This window comes from Saccopteryx leptura, chromosome 5 (genome assembly GCF_036850995.1).
Source record: "Saccopteryx leptura isolate mSacLep1 chromosome 5, mSacLep1_pri_phased_curated, whole genome shotgun sequence".
Lineage (NCBI taxonomy): Eukaryota > Metazoa > Chordata > Mammalia > Chiroptera > Emballonuridae > Saccopteryx > Saccopteryx leptura.
The window spans coordinates 164414076-164436498 of record NC_089507.1 but is presented as its reverse complement, the minus strand read 5'-3'; the positions used below and the strand labels follow the sequence as shown (position 1 = coordinate 164436498).

At 41.2% G+C, this 22423-nt stretch overlaps 1 protein-coding gene across 1 annotated transcript in view; it reads right to left on the bottom strand.

The window, feature by feature from the left end:
* Window positions 1–304: 304 nt before the first annotated feature.
* Window positions 305–22423, bottom strand: part of PSMD12 (proteasome 26S subunit, non-ATPase 12) — a 38816-nt gene continuing 16697 nt past the window's right edge. Inside the window, exons 4-11 of the mRNA XM_066386508.1 lie at window positions 20174–20281; window positions 18689–18793; window positions 12038–12187; window positions 11604–11738; window positions 10411–10523; window positions 8645–8819; window positions 4286–4363; window positions 305–2771 (exon numbers count right to left, since the gene is read on the bottom strand). Of these exons, the coding sequence (XP_066242605.1) occupies window positions 2562–2771; window positions 4286–4363; window positions 8645–8819; window positions 10411–10523; window positions 11604–11738; window positions 12038–12187; window positions 18689–18793; window positions 20174–20281 (1074 nt within the window). The 3' untranslated portion in view covers window positions 305–2561. The remainder of the gene's footprint in view (window positions 2772–4285; window positions 4364–8644; window positions 8820–10410; window positions 10524–11603; window positions 11739–12037; window positions 12188–18688; window positions 18794–20173; window positions 20282–22423) is intronic.

Below are 22423 nucleotides of genomic sequence, written 5' to 3'. Positions count from 1 at the left end.
GGACTAGAAACTCTGGGCTGGGGCCAGGCAATCTGGTTGTAACAAGTCCTGCAGGTGATGATGATGTGCACCAAGTTGGACAACCACTGGTCAAGAGAACAAGTAGGCAGGCCTGTCACTAATCCCAAATTAGAAAGATTTCAGGGGGCGGGGGGAAGCCAACCAGTTGACTTTTTAAACTAATGTGCAAAATGTTTTCCCACTACTTAAGGTTTATAGAGATAACATGATTTTTGAAAGAAAAATGAAAATTATCCATAGCTTTTTGTTTGTTTTAAAATAGTAAGAGAATTAAAAAGAGAAATAACCTTTTAAAGTATCGGTTTATTCTCTAGGTTTTCTTAAATATTCACAAATTAGTGCTTTCATTGCAGCTATGTCCAGGAGCTGAAAACAAGTTAGAATAGGTACTTTAACACTTGTAAGAGATAGAATGAAACAGTATGAATATTAAAGATTAATTTTTCAATGATTCAGTAATAAGCACAAGGAAATCGAGGATAATTACAGAAATAGCTATTGAACACTAAAAACATGTTATATAGAAATAAAAGAATAAAAGTGTTTCACTTAAAACAATAAAAAAACAAAAACAGAACCCAGAAGCTCACCACCTCTCCTCTTCACTAACAACCTGGTGAAAATGATCGTGAGTCAAGTGTTATCTTCTCCACCCTTAAAATACAGTGTTCTCTGCTTTCCATGAATGCCCACTTTGGGTCTGAAATTTAAGACAGGATCTTAGGTTTAAAAAAAATCTCAGATTTTACCGCTCTAGGCTAGTAGATTGTTCTTTGTAACACTAAGAAGTCGGTTAATAATTCTTAAATTTGCTTAGACAGAAAAAAACAAGAAATGGATGATTAGTCAAATGGGACTGGGTCCCTGGAACACAATTACAAACAGCAGCAAAAGAGAATATATAGAGCTTAGTTGAGCGCGTTGAATAAAGACCAAAGAGGAGCATTTCAGGTCTTTACAGCAAGATACTTGGCTAAACAGTCTAGGCTTGGCATATACAAAGGGAATAAATCCCTAGGAAGTTAATGAAAAGCTAAATTCAAATTAGCTCTGATTCGATTTACAAATTAACATTGCAAAATAATATTTTCTATTCTTTTCATTAAAAAAAAATTAAAACCATATTGTTACTGCTAGTGTGAACTAATGTTTCTGAACTTGCCACATTTTTGGTTAGTTTTTAAAGAAAAGTGATAGCAGATGTTGATATTATTAATGTGACCAATACATTAAATTTCTAAAGAATAAAATTAGATTAATACTATAATATTACTCACAATGACTCAGCATAAATAGTGGAGGTCTCACAATTGTCTCTAGCCATGGGATCCTGAAATATGACAATTTAGTGGCCATTATATGGAAAATGAATTATGAGAAATGATGTTTCCAGAATGTTTTCCCTCTTTCTACATTTGTATTTTTGCAAAAGCAGACCTCATACTTTCTTCAATTAAACATTTTAAATAACCTTCTTACATAGTTTCATTTGCCTATTTTCTCTGAAATAAATCAGATTTTTAAAACTTCCAAAACTTGTTCATGTTAACTGCGCTCAGATGTTCTTTTTGACAGTAAAACTACTTTTAATTCTGAAGGAAAAAAAAAAGTTAGTACTATACCATTTATAAGAGAGTATAATCTTAGATCTTTTGGGGGATCATTTTTAAAGCATTTTAGGCTGTTACACAGCACAGTGTTCAAAGGAACTCAAGTTTCTATAATAAGATAATAAATTTGGAGCATTAATGATGTAATCAGACCTAGAAGTTATAGCCACAAAGTCTTATAAAAATGACTTTGTGTGCTAAATTGTGCCAACACAACATCACTTGGTTTTTGTTCAACTGGTCAGTCAGGGGACAGGGGTAAAAATAAGCTATTATGATTGAAACCAGTGTGACACACACACACACACACACACACACACACACACACACAGTCTAGAGCCTACCAGATAGCTCCTCCATATATATACTCAGTCTTGAGACCTGCTGCCTCAATACTAAAACACAATCCTTCACAAATCGCAACTCTACCCCAAATGTTCTTATGTGTTCCTTGTTGCTTTTAAAGTTCTACTAAATAATTCATAGACTTACAACAAAATTTATTTAAAAAACACTTAAATCACTACCCCATAAAATGTTCAGAAAACAGGTAACCATAGAAAATAAACTTGCATATACTGCTTTTATTATAATTGTGGTTGTTAGCTGAATGAGAACAAATAATCGCTCAAAAAGGTTTCAAATGATAACATTTGGGTAAAAAAACATTTGGGTAAATTATGACAATTTTTTGAGCACTCGGACAATAGAAATGTATTATATTTCTGTACCAATTGCAAATGAAAAGTTAACAATGAAATCAGGAAGGTGAAAGGTTGAAAGGGGCCTCAAACATATTCACTGTATTTTAAATGTTAGACAAAGGAGCTGAGAATAGGACAAAAAACCATCATATACACCATAACAGTCTTTTTTTTTTAATGACTTCCAATTTTAACTCTTCTCTAAAAGCGCTAAGGGCGGCGGCCCTCATTGCAGATTATGGACCATCTCCTCTTTGGCTATGAGGTGCGTGGTCTTGTTAACTAGAGACATCAATGAGTTCAGTTTCTGAGACCAGTCATTTAATAAATTATTGGGATCCTTGGGTCTCTGGAAGTTGATAATTCCTGCCAACCTGTCTACTTTAGCAAAGATGGTCTTGTTTACTACGAGATTCGAGAGAAAAGCCTCTGACTCCTGCAAGAGAGAAAGACAAATTGGATCAGAATCGGATAATTATAGATAATAAACAGAATTTAAAGAAAGCATTGTCGAAACTCTTCATTCAAGAATATGCAGGGCTACCTGACCAGACATTAGCGCAGTGGATAGAATGTTGGAGTGAGACACAAAGACCAGGTTCGAGACCCCGAGGTTACCAGCTTGAGTACAGGGTCACTGGCTTGAGCCCAAAGGTCACTGGCTTGAGCAAGGGTCACTCGCTCTGCTATAGCCTCCCAGTCAAGGCACATATGAGAAAGCAATCAATGAACTAAGGAGACTAAGGGGCCGCAACAAAGAGTTGATGCTTCTCATCTCTCTCCCTTCCTGTCTGTCCCTGTCTCCCTCTCTGACTCTGTCACAAAAAAAAAAAAAGAATATGCAAGGCTGCCTGTAGTGGCATGGTAGACAAGAGTGTCAACCTGGAATGGTGAGGTTGCCAGTTCAAAACTCCAGGCTTGTCTCATCAAGGCACATGTAGTTGATACCCCCCCCCTCCCGCCCCATTTCTTTCTGTCTCCTCTCTTTAAAATAAGTAAAAAAAAATTTTTTTTAAAGGAATACACAGGGCTAAAATTCATTACTATTAGTTAGCAACTACTCATTTCCTGCAATAATGTACTTATTTTATTGAAAGCATAGGCAATGAATATATTCTGAGTGCACTCAGAAGCAGGGGCAAGTCTAAATCTCTTTCCCTGCAAACCTAACACTACTGGTCCTACGGAGAGCCTGCCACCAACAGCAACTCAATGTGCTCTTTTTTCTAGGATGCTTCCTCCTAAAAGGCAGGGTTATATAGTCACTTTGTTTCCAGAAATGCTGAGTTAAAATATATGCTCTGCTACTTGACAACTATGTAGCCATGGACAAGGCACTTTGTTTCTAAGGACTCTGGTACCCTAATCCAGATATGAGAAGAGCTAAGGAACTCACCAAGGATCAAGCCTTCTAATCTTCCATGATTCCTTTTCAGCTAAATTGTAGTAGCTACTTCTATAATAGAAATGGCTTTACAGACCATTAGTATACATTTCTCACCTGCCATGTCTTTGGTGTTGTCCATTTTAACAACATGAAACCCAGATCTGAATACAAAACCTCTCTAACACATCCTGGGACCTTTTCATGTGAACTGCAGTTAAGTCTCTCATGTTTATTTCCAGTTCACTTTTGGGTACCTAAACATACTTATTATAGAATATATACCTTGAACTTCAAATAATTAATGGAAAACTAACATATTTAAGTGAAGATTTTAACTAGTAAAAATAATATTAATACAACTATAAACTGATATTTAGGTACTCGTTTCGGCAGCACATATACTCAACTGATACTTAGGCTATTTTCTGGTACTTAAGATAGCTTGAGGAAACTATGACCTAAACTGAAAATAAAACAAAACTGATTTTCTCACTCAGTTTTTATAAGTTGAGTGATACTCAAAATGAATGGCTACAAGTAACTCAATTATATTTACTACTTACGTCAACAGACAGATCCAGAAGCTGTGCCATCCTCTTCATTGTTATCCTCGTGTAATATTTGGCCATTATTCTAATATTCTGGAGAGAGGAGAGTGGCAAAGAGGACAGACAACAGCTGTCAGGAAGGCTAAAAAGTTCATTTGTTTTCATATCCAAACAGGTTTACTTAAAATGTCAAATCCAGCCTGACCAGGCGGTGGCGCAGTGGTTAGAGTGTCAGACTGGGATGAGGAAGACCCAGGTTCGAGACCCCAAGGTCACCAGCTTGAGCGTGGGCTCATCTGGTTTGAGCAAAAATTCACCAGCTTGAACCCAAGGTCGCTGGCTGGAGCAAGGGGTTACTCAGTCTGCTGAAGGCCTGCAGTCAAGGCACATATGAGAAAGCAATCAATGAACAACTAAGGTGTCACAACAAAAAACGGATGATTGATGCTTCTCATCTCTCCGTTCCTGTCTGTCCCTGTCTATCCCTCACTCTGAGTCTCTCTCTCTCTCTGTCTCTGTAAAAAAATAAAATAAAAATTAAAAAAAATAAAAAATAAAATGTCAAATTCAGAGCTTTTATTTTTTGCATAACCCATCACTGGAATGATGCTGGTTCTAAACTTCAGTAACACCCTAGACAGATAGCTCAGTTGGTTAGAGGATCATCCCAATACGCCAAGGTCGTGGATTTGACTTCAATTAGGACACATACAAGAGTCAACAAATGGCCTAGCCATTGGTGGTGCAGTGGAGAGAGCATCAACTTAAGATGCTAAGGTCCCAAGTTCGAAACCCTATAGTTGCCTGCTTGAGCACAGGCTCACCAGCTTGAGTGTGGGGTCACTAACCTGAGCATGGGATCACCAACATGATCCCATAGTTGCTGCCTTAACCCCAAAGATTGCTCTCTGGAAACCCAAGGTCGCTGGCTTGGCTTCAGCCCACCAGTCAAGGCACAACTATGAGTTGATACTTCCCATCTCTCTCCCTTCCTGACTCTCTCCCTCACACAAACAAAAAAAGTCAACCAATGAATATGTAAATAAATGAAACAACAAATTGATGTTTCTCTCTCTCCCTCCTTTCTCTCTCTCCAAAAATCAATCCATAAAAATAAATAGGCCCTGGCTGGTTGGCTCAGCGGTAGAGCATTGGCCCAGCCTGTGAAAGTCCTGGGTTTAATTCCTGTTCAGGGTTAACAGGAGAAGCAACTATCTTCTTCTCCACACCTCCACCTTCTCTCTCTCTCTGCCACTCCCACAGCAATGGCTTGATTCGAGCAAGTTGGCTCCAGCAGTTGAGATTTCCTCCAGTGAGCTGTGTCAGGTGCTAAAAATAGTTCAGTTGCTGAGCAACAGAGCAACGCCCCACATGGGTAGATAATTGCCCCATAGGGGGCTTGCTGGGTGGATTCCCATCAGGGCAAATGTGGGAGTCTGTCTATCTGCCTCTCCTGCTCTCACTTAAAATAAATAAACAAAACTTCAACAAAACTAAATATTTAGATATTTTGGTTTCTGCAGTTATTTGCAACATATTTTCAGTATTCTCCACAACTCCCTTAAAATATATATAGTTAAAATAAAGGCTTATCTTAATTTCTCTTTTTTTGGGGGGGGGAGTGAGAGATGAGGCGCATCAACTCATAGTTATGTCACTTTAGTTGTTCATTGATAAATTCTCATACATGCCTTAATGGGGTGGGGGTCTCAACCCAAGCCTGTAACCCCTTGATCAAGCCAGAGGTCTTGGGTCCATGTAGCTGATCCTGTGCTCTAGTCGGCAACCCCATGGCAAGCTTGCAACCAAGCTGGATGAGTCCGTGCTCAAGCTGCTGATCTCAGGGTTTCAAACCTGGGTCCTCAGCGTCTCGGGTCAATGCTCTATCTACTGTGCCACCACCAGTCAGTCTATTCCATCAGTTCTTCTACAATACTTCAGATACTGCCTTAATTCAGGCTGATATAGCCCCTCACTTAACTAGCCTTCTCATCTCCAGTCTTTTATCTCTCTATTTTTTTTTCCCCGAAGTTGGAAATGGGGAGACAGTCAGACAGACTCCCCTATGCGCCCGACCGGGATTCACCCGGCATGCCCACCAGGGGGCGATGCTCTGCCCATCTGGGGCATTGCTCTGTTGCAACCAGAGCCATTCTAGCGCCTGAGGCAGAGGCCCTATCCTCAGCGCCCGGGCCAACTTTGCTCCAATGGAGTCTCGGCTGTGGGAGGGGAAGAGAGAGACAGAGAGGAAGGAGAGGGGAAGAGGTAGAGAAGCAGATGGGGGCCTCTCCTGTGTGCCCTGGCCGGGAATCGAACCCGGGACTCCTGCACGCCAGGCCAACACTCTACCACTGAGCCAACCAGCCAGGGCCTCTTTTTAATCTCTCTAAATACATTTTTCACACTTATTCCCAGAGGAACCTTTGTAAAACACAGGCCTGGTCATTATCCTCTCAGATGTCTTCACCACTGGGTGCACAAACTTTGTTATAATCCAGACCCTTTCTACAATTTTCTCACTGAGCCTTTTTGTTGGAGGTCCCTATGTTCTTCTGCTGGTTTGTGCCCCTATACCACCTTATTTTTTTTTTTTTAACAGACACAGAGAGATAGAGAGAGGAACAGACAGGGACAGATAGGAAGGAAGGGAGATGAGAAGAATCAATTCTTTGTTGCAGCTCCTTAGTTGTTCACTGACTGCTTTCTCATATGTACCTGACCATGGGGCTACAGCAGAGCAAGTGACCCCTTACTCAAGCCAGAGACCTTGGGTTCAAGCCAGCAATCTTGGGCTTCATGCCAGTGACCATGGGGTCATGTCTATGATCCCACACTCAAGCTAGCGACCCCGTGCTCAAGCTGTTGAGCCTGCACTCAAGCCAGATGAGCCAGCGCTCAAGCCAGTGACCTTGGGGTTTCGAACCTGGGTCCTCCACGTTACAATATGATGCTCTATCCACTGCGCCACCGCCTGATCAGGCTCTGCCTTCACACCCTTGTTAAGACTATCCCATCTGCCTAAATGGACTGCTTTCCCTTTTCTACCTGCTACTACATACTCTTCTTACAAATCTTACCTCCTCCATCAATTCCTATGTATCTAGCCTGACCATTTTTCCAAGCAGAACCAATCAACTCTCTCCTCATGTTCCCCTCTACTCCACATACAGGGAGGGGGTCTTAGGGTTACGACAGTTCCATTCATATGACAATGATGAAACCCAAATTTTGGTGTAAGCTGAAATACACCCTAGCCTTAGTCACTTACCTATCCTAACACAGTTGTAAAATGATAATCTAGAATATAAAAACACAACAAAGCCACAGAAAAAGGAAAAGGACATAAGGCACTGCAAACTGTACTGCCTATTTTCCTGCCACGCAAAGCCAAACTAGTTCACCCACGTAGTCTGTAAGTATGACACTAATGGCGTAAGCCAACACACTCACGCCTCAAAGTTTTCAGGGGAGTGTGCGTCATAAACTCGAAACAACATATGTCGAGACTGTTGTAACCCACGGACCCCATGTCCCTTTTACCATAATATCTATAATGTTTTTATTTATAAATGTACCTTCTCCATAGTGTATTTTTAAACTTTCTGAAGGTAAAGAACATGTCTTATTCTCCCATGTATCTCAGCACTTTATAGTGTCTGTCTGGCACTAATAAAATGTGTTTATTTTATGAATGAATACTGACATAATTCAATTCATAGAGACACCAGGAGGATCAAAAGGTCAGGTTTAAGATATGTTAACGGTGGTGCAGTGGATAAAGAGTCAACCTAGAATGCTGAGGTCACTGGTTTAAAGCTCTGGACTTGCCTGGTCAAGGCACATATGGGAAGGTTGATGCTTCCTGCTCTTGCCCCCACCCCTTTCTCTCTCCTTTCTAAAAGGAATAAATAAAATATTAAAAAAAAAAGAAAACACTCTCTCCATTCCCATTATCCTTCACATTAAAAAATTCCTTTTGTTAAATGTGCTATAGAATTTTTGATTCTTGAAAGGTCCTCTCAAAATGAGCATGTTGCCTGACCTGTGGTGGCGCAGTGGGATAAAGCGTCGACCTAGAATACTGAGGTTGCCAGTTCGAAACCTTGGGCTTGCCTGGTCAAGCACATATGGGAGTTGATGCTTCCTGCTCCTCCCCCTTCTCTCTCTCTCCCTCTCTCTCCTTCTCTCTCTTTCCTCTCTCGTTAAAAATCAATAAATAAAATATAAAAAAACCAAAAAAAAAAAATGAGCATGTTAACACATTTGATTATCAAACAAAAAAAAATAAAAGTTGATGCTCAAATTTGCTGAGTTTTGGTTCAAAAATTGCCAATAAACATCTGAACTACCATCTCTACTGTGCCAGATTCTTACATGTTCAACAACTCTGTTCTTCAAGTCTTTCCACCTTTTTTCACCTTCTTCTGTATAACCAAAAACATCAGTTGCAGGACTCTCCACAGAACCTTTTCTTAATTCCATTCCATAGTCTTCAACAAGTGTGGACCAACGCATCAACTCCATTGTGGTAAAAAGCTTTAAAAGATCCCTATAAATGGTATAAAACACTAGTATTACAAATCTGTAAAACAACTTTCATTCAATTTAATGGCACATTTTAAATATCAACAAAGACTGCTTTTTATAAAATTTTATTTGCAGAATATAAACCATGTGGACTACTACTAATGTTACCAATATTGCCACCATTTTCCCCATGGTAATTCTTTTTTTTTTTTTTTTAATTTAATTTAATTTATTTTATTTATTCATTTTTAGAGAGAGAGAGAGAGAGAGAGAGAGGAGAGAGAGAGACAGGGGGGAGGAGCTGGAAGCATCAACTCCCATATGTGCCTTGACCAGGCAAGCCCAGGGTTTCAAACCGGCGACCTCAGCATTTCCAGGTCGACGCTTTATCCACTGCGCCACCACAGGTCAGGCCCCCATGGTAATTCTGAAAACAGCATCCCCATGCTTAATATTCAGCTCTCTCTACATTGTACATGCCAATCTCTGAACTAATTGCTATAAACTTTCAATGAGATTAAAAATAGCTTCAAAAATGGCCATTATGAATACGATGAAATGTATGTGTTTTATACATTAGATTTTCAAAAGTATGTACTTCTGAAAATCACAAAGCCCCTAATTACTAATGATAAAACTTCATTAAATAGTTAAACAAATGCTGATAAAATTAGCTTAAAACTTCTACTTGAGCCTGACCAGGCGGTGGAGCAGTGGATAGAGCGTCGGACTGGGATGCAGAGGACCCAGGTTCGAGACCCCGAGGTCGCTGGCTTGAGCGCGGGCTCATCTGGTTTGAGCAAAAGCCCACCAGCTTGAACCCAAGGTCGCTGGCTCCAGCAAGGGGCTGCTCGGTCTGCTGAAGGCCCGTGGTCAAGGCACATATGAGAAAGCAATCAATGAACAACTAAGCTGTTGCAACACGCAATGAAAAACTAATGATTGATGCTTCTCATCTCTCTCCGTTCCTGTCTGTCCCTGTCTATCCCCCTCTCTGACTCACTCTCTGTCTCTTTAAAAAAAAAAAAAAACCTTGAGAAGCAATTTAGAATAAAGTGTGTAATAATCTCATTACATTAATTTCTCTCTTTTTTTTCTTTTTTTACAGAGGCAGAGGGATAGACAGGGACAGAGAGAGAGAGTCAGAGAGAGGGATAGATAGGGACAGAAAGACAGGAACAGAGAGAGATAAGAAGCATCAATCATCAGTTTTTCATTGTGGCACTTTAGTTGTTCATTGATTGCTTTCTCATATGTGCCTTGACCGCGGGCCTTCAGCAGACCGAGTAACCCCTTGCTCCAGCCAGCGACCTTGGGTCCAAGCTAGTGAGCTTTTGCTCAAACCAGGTGAGCCCGCGCTCAAGCTGGCAACCTTGGGGTCTCGAACCTGGGTCCTTGGCATCCCAGTCCGACGCTCTATCCACTGCACCACTGCCAAGTCAGGCTACATTAATTTCTAATGCAGAAGGATAAAAAAAAAAGTCATTATCATCTCTAGTTTTATTCTCTAATACAATCTATCAACAACCAATTAAGAAGTGTACACTTAACTAATTTTCTTTCAAAATGGTGCTTCTATGGAGGCATACTAAAATAATTATAAAAGTACTTACTTATATTTAGGAATCTCTTCTAACTTCTTGTCACCACTTATTCGGTGGACCAAATCTGACTGTTCATTATCAAAAGGAGCCAAGATAACATATAGGACAACACTTTTCAGAGCCTAAGAGAGTTGTACAACACAACAGATTTATGCAAGATTAGAAACAAACTAAAAACTAGCAGGAACAGAAATGTCACAGAATAACTGTATATATTCATTTGAAATATTATAATCAAAAGTCTTCAGAGAACATAAAATCTTACCAAGCTGCTCTTTTCATAGTATCTTTCTGTAATATTTAATTTTCATAAAATTATTGTAGTAAGTCTTTGCTAATTTGAAAGATTACTTGGGCTATACTTTTAAACAAATATTGAAAAGAAAAAGTTTTTATAACAAGTTAACAGCATAAATGTGGAAAACGCCAATAAGATATTTAAAATAGTTTTTGTAAAATAATTTTCCAAAGTAATGCTGTCTTTATTTACAGACTCTGCTAATAGTGACCTGCTGTACATATTTTTAATTGTAATCCTACAATTCTTTCAAGGTGAATAATTGAGCAGTGCTTTTCAACTGCTGGTCTGTGGACTAGTGCTGTTCCACCAAAAATTTTGTGCCAATCCACAAAAAGAGTTAACCAACATGATGTATGGCTTGGTGGCTGAAAACCACTGAAATAGAGTATTCCCACAATTCATGTGAGCCACCAAGGATAAACTGAATTGACAACACAGTAATTAACAAGCAGCATTATAAAACTGCGTATTCCATATTTCCCCAGGTATAAGATACACCCTTTTCCAAAAAATCTGGAAACTGGGTGTGTCTTAAAACTGGGTGTGTCTTATACAGTGGTTGTGGCATTTCAAATACCGTAGATGGAACTGAGGACGAGGCAATATACGAAGACGGTGACTCATCATCAGACACAGATGAGGTCAAGCTAATGGATGGGAGTTTTGACAGTGATGAGGAGTTGTATAAATTTTATGATGAATAAAACTTGAGTTCAATAACTTTATGCAATTTTTTCCCCCCAAATTTCAGGCCCCAAAATTAAGGTGCATCTTATACATGGGAGTGTCTAATTCATGGGGATATTCGGTAATTACTGAAGCTAAAATTATTTTAAAATAAATTTAAAAGTGCAATTGTTCCTAATAAATACCCGTGTCAAGTATAAGAATGTACGCTTACCTGTTGCCACTTTTCACTTTCTGCCTGTATACAGGGAGTGTCATATATCGCTCTGTAGTGCTTACAAATAGACAGATAGGAGCCCTCGTGTTGATCCAGCTGAATCATTAAGTTATAGTATTTCAACTTTAATTTCTGGGGGGGAAAAAAACTGACAAAATAACTTGAGATTTATGGGTTTTCCCCCCAAACATCTTTTTTTAAAAGATTTTATTTATTGATTTTTAGAGAGAGAAGAGAGACAGAAAGGGGGTGGGGAGGAGCGGGAAGTATCAACTGGTAGTAGTTGCTTCCCATGTGCACCATGACCGGGCAAGCCCGGGGTTTCAAACCAGTGTCCTCAGCATTTCAGGTCGACCATTTTACCCCTGTGCCACTACAGGTCAGGCCCCCAAACACTTTTAGAATAAATTTATATAAAGAGATACGCTTACCTCTGTATTTTCTTCCTGGAAAAACTTGGTGTTGATCTTCTTGCTTATGATCTGTGTGCGGATGTAATCCTTCACAGCCAGGCACAGCCTCATCTGCTCCAAAATAAACTCCACTCGCTCTTTCTTTTCCATTGACCCGTAGGTTTCCACCTAGCAGAGCAAGTTCCCAAATTAATTTGTAATATTTAAAAACTGTAACAAAGTTAAATGCATATTACTATAGTCATCCTTGATAAATAACAACATTCATTCATTGGGGGAGAGTGCTGCCAATGATATAAAAAGCTGCTTTTCTATAGGAAATTATACAGTAAAATAATTTTTTTTTCTTTTGCTATAAAATTCATAGAATTCATGAATTAAAAGTTCATAGAATAAATCACACATTTATAAATTTGTGTAACTACCATCAAAATCAAGATGCAGAACAATTCTTGGCCTGACCTGTGGTGGCGCAGTGGATAAAGCCTCAACCTGGAACGCCAAGGTCGCTGGTTTGAAGGCCCTGGGCTTGCCTGGTCAAGGCACATATGAGAGTTGATGCTTCCTGCTCCTCCCCCTTCTCTCTTTCTGTCTCCCTTTCTCTCCTCCCTCTTTAAAATGAAATTTTTAAAAATTTTAAAAGAGCCTGACCGGGCGGTGGCACAGTGGATAGAGCGTTGGACTGGAATGCAAAAGGACCCAGGTTGGAGACCCCGAGGTTGCCAGCTTGAGTGCAGGCTCATCTGGTTTGAGCAAAGCTCATCAGCTTGGACCCAAGGTCGCTGGCTTGAGCAAGGGGTTACTTGGTCTGCTGAAGGCCGCGATCAAGGCACATATGAGAAAGCAATCAATGAACAACTAAGGTGTTGCAATGTGCAATGAAAAACTAATGATTGGTGCTTCTCATCTCTCCATTCCTGTCTGTCTATCCCTGTCTATCCCTCTCTCTCTGTGTCTCTGAAAAAATAACTCATTCCTTCTTATTGCTAAGTGGTATTCAATTGTATGGGTGAAACCATGGTTTATCCATTCATCTGTTGAAGACTATTTGGGATATCATTTTTTGGGAGGAGCTCCAGGGAACTAAGGAGACTTCCCTCGAGATCCAGTGCCAGACCCCTCCCCCCAAATGACTGGTGCTACACAGGACAGGCAATCACCTCCATCCTAGTAAGCCCTCAGTTCTGAGCTACCTTTACTGGTGCTGCAGCTACCTTCCCTGCTCCATTCTGTGTCCTGCTTCCTAAAGCAAACCAGGGTTAACACCACAGGGACACATGCCCTACTGTCCCTTTCTGGAATATGGAGACAGAGGCACAGAAGTAAAGAAGGGCCTATCCAGACTCAGGAAAGTGAGAAAGAACACTTCTCACCCTCTCACCCAAACCACGAGGGAAGAGCAGCTCTGGCCTCGCCCACACCAATCCAGACTCTGGCCTGGGGAGAGTGAGGCTCCATGTCTGCACTCCGCTCTCCCCCATCGTATGGAGGTCACCACGAGATCAGTGTGCTCAGCCTCCAGCCACTCCGCTCCTTATCAGCCCCCCAAACTCCCCTTCCTGCTCTGCGTCCTCTCCCTCCTTTATTCTCCCCATCTGCTCTCCCTCCCCTCCGCACCCTCACAGGGAGTGGTCCTGGTGGGAGGGTCAGCTGGACACCCAGAGCCATGCTGCGAGGCATCTCTGCTCTCCCAGGTCCCTTCTGGACAAGGATGTCCCCATGCCTATCAAAAATAAAGCTAACAAAAAATAAATAAATAAAGCTATCAGAAACTGTCAAATCGTTTTCTAGAGTGGCTGCACCATCTTGCATTCTCATCAGCAGTTAATGAGCCGTTTCCAACTACTTTGCAAAGTCCCTGCCATCTCTTTGAATTGTATTTTTTTTTAAGTTTTGCTATTCTAACAGGTAGGCAGTGGTATCTCATTGTGGTTTTATTTGCATTTTCCTAATGGCTAATAAGGAAATTATAATTCTAAATATGAAAAAAGATGCCAGTTGTAGGCTTTCTGTTTATGGAACAGTTGAAATCATTATATTAACAAAGACACTAGTCTTTTTTTTTTTTAAGATTTTATTTATTCATTTTAGAGAGGAGAGAGAGAGAGAGAAGGGGGGAGGAAAAAGAAGCATCAACTCCCATATGTGCCTTGACCACCTAGGCAAGCCCAGGTTTCAAACTGGCAATCTCAGCGTTCCAGGTCGATGCTTTATCCACTGCACCACCACAGGCCAGGCAACACTAGTCTTTTCTTTTCTTTTTTTATTTATTTTTTATTTTTTTGTATTTTCTGAAGTTGGAAATGGGGAGGCAGTCAGACAGACTCTCGCATGCGCCCGACCAGGATCCACCTGGCATGCCCACCAGGGGGTGATGCTCCACCCATCTGGGGCGCTGCTCTGTTGTAACCAGGACCATTCTAGTGCTTGAGCCAGAGGCCATGGAGCCATCCTCAGCACCCGGGCCAACTTTTTGCTCCAATGGAGCCTTGGCTGCGTGAGGGGAAGAGAGACAGAGGAAGGAGAGGGGGAGGGATGGAGAAGCAGATGCGCGCTTCTGTGTGCCCTGGCCGGGAATAGAACCCGGGACTCCTGCATGCCAGGCCGACTCTCTACCACTGAGCCAACTGGCCAGGGCTACACTAGTCTTCTCTTAATTCAGATAACAAGGCTAATATATATGAATGTACAATGTACATAAATACAATGCAGAAAGTCAATTATATCAAATGCTATGAAAAAGTTCCTAAAATATTTAGTATACATAAATCATAAATAAGTTTGTAAAATCCAGAATGATAGCCTAACCAGGCAGTGGTGCAGCGGATAGAGCATTGTACTGGGACGCAGAGGACCGAGGTTTGAAACCCTGAGGTTGCTGGCTTGAGTGTGGGATCACAGACAGGTCCCCACGGTCACTGGCTTGAGCCCAAAGGTTGCTGGCTTGGAGCCCAAGGTCGCTGGCTTGAGCAAAGGGTCACCGGCTCTGCTGTACCCCCCGGTCAAGGTACATGTTCTGCTGTAGTTCCCTGCCCCAGTGAGGGCACATATGAGAAAGCAATCAATGAACAACTAAGGAGCCACAATGAAGAACTGATGCTTCTCATCTCTCTCCCTTCCTGACTCTCTGTCCCTATCTGTCTCTGTCAAAAAACAAACAAATAACAGAATGACACATTTACAAAGTAGAATAAAATAAGGCTACAGATATTATAATTTGTTCTGAATGTTTTTCACTGTCATCTTTATAATTTTTTTTAAGGAAAATAAAAACATATAATGAACCATCAATGTTCATTTAAATATCTTAACCTACTCTCCATGTGTCAAGTACTTTGAAGCAAAACTCAAACATCTTAACTATAAATATTTCAGTATTTCTAAAAGATAAACTACAAAAGAAATAATGTTCGTACCTAAAACTTCCTTGTATCACCAAATATCTAGTCAATTCCCAATAATCTGCTTTCTTTTTGCAATAGGTAGATACACATCTTATGTCTTTTTTCCTTGCCATTTATTTGTCCAAGAAACCAAGTCAGTCATACCATAGCTTCTCAGAATCTGCATTTGCTGCCCGTGTCCCCATGGTATCATTTAACAATTGTCCCTGGGACAGTCTGTAAACTGGTAGTTAAAACTAGAACCCATGTATAATTGAGATTGATTTTTTAGGCAGGGATATTTCACAGGGAATATTGAATTATGAGGCACATAATCCACTGAGCTGAAAAACAGAGTTTGAAGGCAAACATGGAGACAGTGGAAAGATCAGTGGTTGCCAGGCATTGGGGGAGAGAAAGATGAATAGGTAGAGGACAGAGGACGTTCACAAGCAATAAAACTACTCTTTGTAGAACTGCAATGGTGGATAGATGTCATTATACACTTGTCAAAATCCACAGAATACACAACACCAAGAACTCTGAGCTCACTATGGACTCTGAGTGCAGGTTTGTCAATGATAACTGATATAGCACTCTGGTGCAGGATGTCGTTAGTGGGGGAGGTTGTGAGTGTGTAGGAGCAAGGGGGTTTATGAGGAAATCTCTGTACTTTCCACGCAATTTTGCTATGAACCTAAAAATGCTCTAAAAAAAAGTCTGTTAATTAAAAGAGAAAATTGAAAGTCAAACAGAACTAATATGAATCCATACGCAACTACTTGACGGTAACGACTTCAGACAAGTTATATAATGTTTCTGAGTCTCAGTTTCCATGGCTGACAATGGAGATTAAAACAGCATTGTGTGCGAACATTAAAGTATATAGAAAACACAGGACATGTTTAAATAATAAAAAAGAACAATGGCAAAAAGAACAGAACACAAGAGCCTTCCAGTACTATCTCCTTCCTTTAGCTATAATGGACAAGGTACATGATTGACAAGCTAGAATAATCAACTTACCTTAATGAGGAGCACCTGAAGGGCTAAAATTATGAACTAAAATTTGACCATAGTTCATGTACATTCTTCTGGTGAGAGAATCTAGATTTTTTTCCTCAGATTTCTTTAGCTCTCTGCTGTCTCTTTTTAAGGCCTCTCTTAAAAACTAGCCCTGGCCAAATAGCTCGGTTGTTTGCAGAAGTCCCCAAACATTTTACACAGGGGGCCAGTTCATTGTCCCTCAGACCATTGGAAGGCCGCCACATACACTGCTCCTCTCACTGACCACCAATGAAAGAGGTGCTCCTCTGGAAGTGTGGCAGAGGGGCAGGATAAATGGCCCTAGGGGGCTGCATGCGGCCCCGCGGGCCATAGTTTGGGGACGCCTGGTTTAGAGCATCATCCTGAAGCCTAGAGGTTGCCAGTTTGATCCCCAGTAAGGGCACATACAGGAACACATGTTCCTGTCTCTCGCCTGTTCTCTCTCTTTCTCTCTCTAAAATCAAAAGACATTTTAAAACTGTCCTGAAACCTGGCAAATTATAAGGCAAATTTTTTAAATTAAATTAAAATATTTTATTCATTTTAAGAGAAAGAGAGAAAAAGGGGGGAGCAGGAAGCATCAGCTCCCATATGTGCCTTGACCAGGCAAGCCCAGGGTTTTGAACTGGCAACCTCGGCCTTCTAGGTAGATGCTTTATTCACTGTGCCACCACAGGTCAGGCTAAATATTTTTGTTAAACTAATTTAGCTTAGAAATTGACCATCAATCAAATACTAAGAAGAAAATGATAAATAATTGCAAATTTCTAAGGCATAAGTAGATAGTATATGAATTACTGATTTTACTTAAATTCTGAGGAGAATTAAAATGTTCAAATTAGGCCCTGGCTGGTTGGCTCAGTGGCAGAGCATCATCCCAGTGTGTTGCTGTCCCAGGTTCAATTCCAGGTCAGGGCACACAAGAAAAGCAACCATCTGCTATTCCACTCCTACCCTTCCCCCCCCCTCTTCTCCCACAGCGATGGCTTGATTGGTTGGAGTACATCGGCCCTGGGTGCTGAGGATGGTTCTGTGGAGCCTCAGCCTTGGGCACTAAAAATAGTTCAATTGCCTGACCAGGCGGTGGCGCAGTGGATAGAACATCAGACTGGGATGCAGAGGACCCAGGTTTGAGACCCCGAGGTCGCCAGCTTGAGCGCGGCTCATCTGGCTTGAGCAAAAAAGCTCACCAGCTTGGACCCAAGGTCGCTGGCTTGAGCAAAGGGCTACTCGGTCTGCTGAAGGCCCGCGGTCAAGGCACATATGAGAAAGCAATCAATGAACAACTAAGTTGTCGCAACGAAAAACTAATGATTGATGCTTCTCATCCCTCTCCGTTCCTGTCTGTCTGTCCCTGTCTATCCCTCTCTCCGACTCTCTCTCTGTCCCTGTAAAAAAAAACAAAAAAAAAACAAAAATAGTTCAATTGCGAGCATGGCCCCAGATGGGCAGAGTATCAGCCCTAAAAAGGGGTTGCCAGGTGGATCCCAGTGGGGGAGCATGCAAGAGTCTGTCTATCTCCCCTCCTCTCAGTTAGAAAAGGAAGAAAAAAAAATGTTCAAATTATAGCACACAATTAAGATTAACTCATGGATTCTAATTTTTCTTCAAAACTTCTTTAGCAGTTAAATTATCTGAAACCATAATTACTCTATTTCCAGCTACTTGAAAAACCTCACACTCGCCCTGGCCGGTTGGCTCAGCGGTAGAGCGTCGGCCTAGCGTGCGGAGGACCCGGGTTTGATTCCCGGCCAGGGCACATAGGAGAAGCGCCCATTTGCTTCTCCACCCCTCCGCCGCGCTTTCCTCTCTGTCTCTCTCTTCCCCTCCCGCAGCCAAGGCTCCATTGGAGCAAAGATGGCCCGGGCGCTGGGCATGGCTCTGTGGCCTCTGCCTCAGGTGCTAGAGTGGCTCTGGTCGCAATATGGCGACGCCCAGGATGGGCAGAGCACCCCCCCCTGGTGGGCAGAGCGTCGCCCCTGGTGGGCGTGCTGGGTGGATCCCGGTCGGGCGCATGCGGGAGTCTGTCTGACTGTCTCTCCCTGTTTCCAGCTTCAGAAAAAAAGAAAAAGAAAAAAAAAATTAAAAAAAAAAAAAAAAAAAGAAAAACCTCACACTCTACTGCACTCATTCTTAACCTTGGTGGTGATATAAGTAATAAGGTCTCAAAATAAGCTGTTTCTACAAGAAAATGTTGCTGACTAAACAAAATTTCCCACTCTAGCACACAGCACCTCACCTGTAACTCTTGCAAAATGGAGGCGGCCTCTTTGACGTCACCATTTTGCTCTTTGATGGTTGCTAATGTTTTAGTCAGTCGAGCACGCTCAATTTCAACATAAATCTACAAGTAGAAGAAATGTATTATTATCAAGATTCCAAAAGAACTACGTTAAAATTTAAAAGATAAACTTGAACTATTCATACTAAATGTAGAGTATTTATCTTGGCAGCTCAGTGCACTTTATCCTCCACGTACAACCAGGGCTGTCTGACATTTTACACTTCACAATTACGTAATTTTTAAGAAAATGTCTCTATATAATATTAACCATATTTTTCAGCTTTAAGAACCTAAATATGAAATCACTGTTCAATGAACAACAGAACCATATGGTGCATAAACAGCACAGAAAATGCAAATGCAAAGTACCTTAGAAAAATTTGTTATATGAAAAATAACACCCTTTACAAAAATCATATGCCGTCCGGAAGCTACAATTCTAATACTCTAATTTTTTATTTATCTTGAAACACAAGGCTACTTTCTTTAAAAATATCTGATCTTGCTAAGTACTCAGGTTCCTAGCATTTTTTGTAGCTATAAGTGAATTTGTAACTTACAACAAATCAAGCATAGAAATCTAACTATAAAGCAACAGAGCCTAGGAAAAATTTTCACACCCATTTAGCCTTTGCTCTAGCAGCCATTTCCTCTTCCTGCTCTACTCCTCAAAACCTTAATCTCTAATAACAAACCACTTACAGCTTCCTAAGTATACTAGGTGTTCCATCGATATTTTTTATATTATTTCTCCTATGTGTACAAAGCCCTTTTTCTTACACCTGGCTCTGCAGAATTACTGTTCATTCTCTAATAAGCCAGTTCAGCTGCCATCAACTCTCGGAGGCTTCCCTGGACACCTCAGCCATCCAATCCCCACCTCTGTGCTACATGGACCTATAGACACACTGCTACTGTTGTGACACAGCCCAGTAATTATTTCTAGGACTAATGTCTTTGACGTAAACAGGAAGTAGTGTCTTGTTCCTTTTGGACCTAGTACAACACAGGTACTCAATAATACTGAACTGAACTGACAGCTAAATAGACAAAAAGTTAAATGCAAGCTGTTTTTGTTTTCAAACCACAAAAATCTATCTAGAAAGAAACATATCTACCAGAGTCACCAGTTTGTACTTGCCCTTTTTTAGAGAAAGATGAGATTGGGGTGGGGGGTAGGACATCAGAAGAAATACAAATAGATTTTGGCAAGAGAGTAAAAATTTGAAAATTAACCTCATACTGCAAATACTCCAGTAATTTAAAGAGTAGAGCAAAACCTTAGCTATCCAAAACTTAGACTTTCTAAGCAGATCTAGGCAATGATGAAGAATTAACCTTGTTTTTACATACTAATATAAAGTGTCTAAATATATTAGTATCTCTGAATACAAATAATAACGTCCTTATCACTGTGAATTATGCCAATATACAACTCACCTTTCCTTCTGTAACCATTCGTAGAGTATCAATTAATCGAAGTTTGATTGGAAGGTCTGTGATTTCCTCAACGTAAGTACAGCACTGCTGAACCATTTTTGCAACAGCCTAAAATAATAAAAACTACTCGTAAGTAAAATTCATTCATCATTCGGAAAAAAAGTATGTTATTTTTATTTATTTTTTGTATTTTTCTGAAGTGAGAAGTGGGGAAACAGAGACAGACTCCCACATGTGCCCAAACAGGACCCACCTGGCATGCCCACTAGGGGGCGATGCTCTGCCCATCTGGGGCCTTGCTCTGTTGTAACTGGAGCCATTTGGCACCTGAGGCAGAGGCCACAGAGCCATCCTCAGCACCCAAGCCAACTTGCTCCAGTGGAGCCTTGGCTATGGGAGGGGAAGAGAGAGAAGAGAAAGGAGACGGGGAAGGGTGGAGAAGCAGATGGGCGCTTCTCGTGTGTGCCCTGCCCTGATGGGAATTGAACCCGGGACATCCATATGCCGCGCTGATGCTCTACCACTGAACCAACCGGCCAGGGCAAAAAGTATGTTATTGATGGAAGTGCTGAAGTCAAATTTGGTCTTCCCATGTAATTCTGCACACTAAAATGCTTACAAAAGAACATCAAAGAACATCAAAACCTCTTTGATAGCTAAGCAGTACTGAATTCCCAGGAAGAAATCAATAAAACTTAGGAAACCCTGAGGTGCAAGATTTTCCCTGTCCTCACAACCGATGAACTGATTACACAAAAGGAAAGTTGGAAGAGGCGTGCCTGGTGACGTCTACTGGACGGCTTGCTAGCTAGCTAGCTGTTTTGCAGCCAAGCAGAATCGCATGGAAAAAATGAAAACAGACTAAAGGTAAAAGAATAATAATAAAAAAAGAAAGAGAAAAAGAGTTCAGTAAAAGAATAATAATAAAAAAAGAAAGAGAAAAAGAGTTCAACCCTGGCTCTGAGAGCAATGAGGCAATGACCAGCAGATAAGACGACTAAAGAAAAAAGAGTGAGTGGCAAAGGCAGAAGGTAAAACAGTTCCTCCGTCGCAGTGGGGAGGAGGAGCCAGTCACCCATACTCATCTCAATAAAACGTAACACCGAAATCAAATACTGAGGCTGCTTGTTCAAAGCCCCAGGCTTAGCCGGTCAAGGCATATATGGGAAGCAAATGCAAGTTGATGCTTCCCAATCCTCTCCCCCACCTCTCACTCTCTCCTCTCTCTAAAATTAAAAAGAAAGCAATAGCATCTCTCACACAGTTTCCTCACAGGTAATATAAACAGCATGGACTACATTTCCTCCAGCTCTAACATTCTATGATCTAGGTTAAGGGTCAGCAAACATTTGCTGTAAATATTTATAGATATTTACATAGTAAATATTTTAGACTTTGTGGGTCACAGGGTCTCTGTGGCAACTATTCAAGTATATCTTCTAACTCCAAAGCTGCAAAAGACAACATATAACAAATGGGCATGGCTGCATAAAAAAACCTTTAACAAAGATGGCAGGTGGGATTTGGTCCATGATCCATAGTTTACCAACTCCTAGATTCTAAACGGCATATCATAATCATTAATAATAATAAATAAGACTCTTTGTCCTTAAGAAAATATTAAAAAATTTTTTTTACAGAGAGGGACAGACAGGGACAGACAGACAGACAGAAACAGAGAGATGAGAAGTATCAATCATTAGTTTTTCATTGAGCATTGCGACACCTTAGTTGTTCATTGATTGCTTTCTCCTATGTGCCTTGACCGCGCGGGCCTTCAGCAGACTGAGTAAGTCCTTGCTCGAGCCAGCGACCTTGGGTCCAAGCTGGTGAGTTTTTGCTCAAACCAGATGAGCCTGCACTCAAGCTGGTGACCTCAGGGTCTCGAACCTGGGTCCTTGACATCCCAGTCCGACGCTCTATCCACTGGGCCACCACCTGGTCAGGCAAGAAAATATTAAATTTAATAAGCATATTTTGATTGCCTGACCAGGCGGTGGTGCAGTGGACAGAGCTTCAGACTGGGATGAAGAAGACCCAGGTTCGAAACACCGAGGTTGCCAGCTTGAGTGCAGGCTCATCTGGTTTGAGCAAAGCTCACCAGCTTGAGCCCAAGGTCGCTGGCTTGAGCAAGGGGTCACTTGGTCTGCTGTAGCTCCCTGGTCAAGGCTTATGTGAGAAAGCAATCAGTGAACAACTAAGGAGCCACAACCAAGGATTGATGCTTCTCATCTCTCTCTCTCCCTTCCT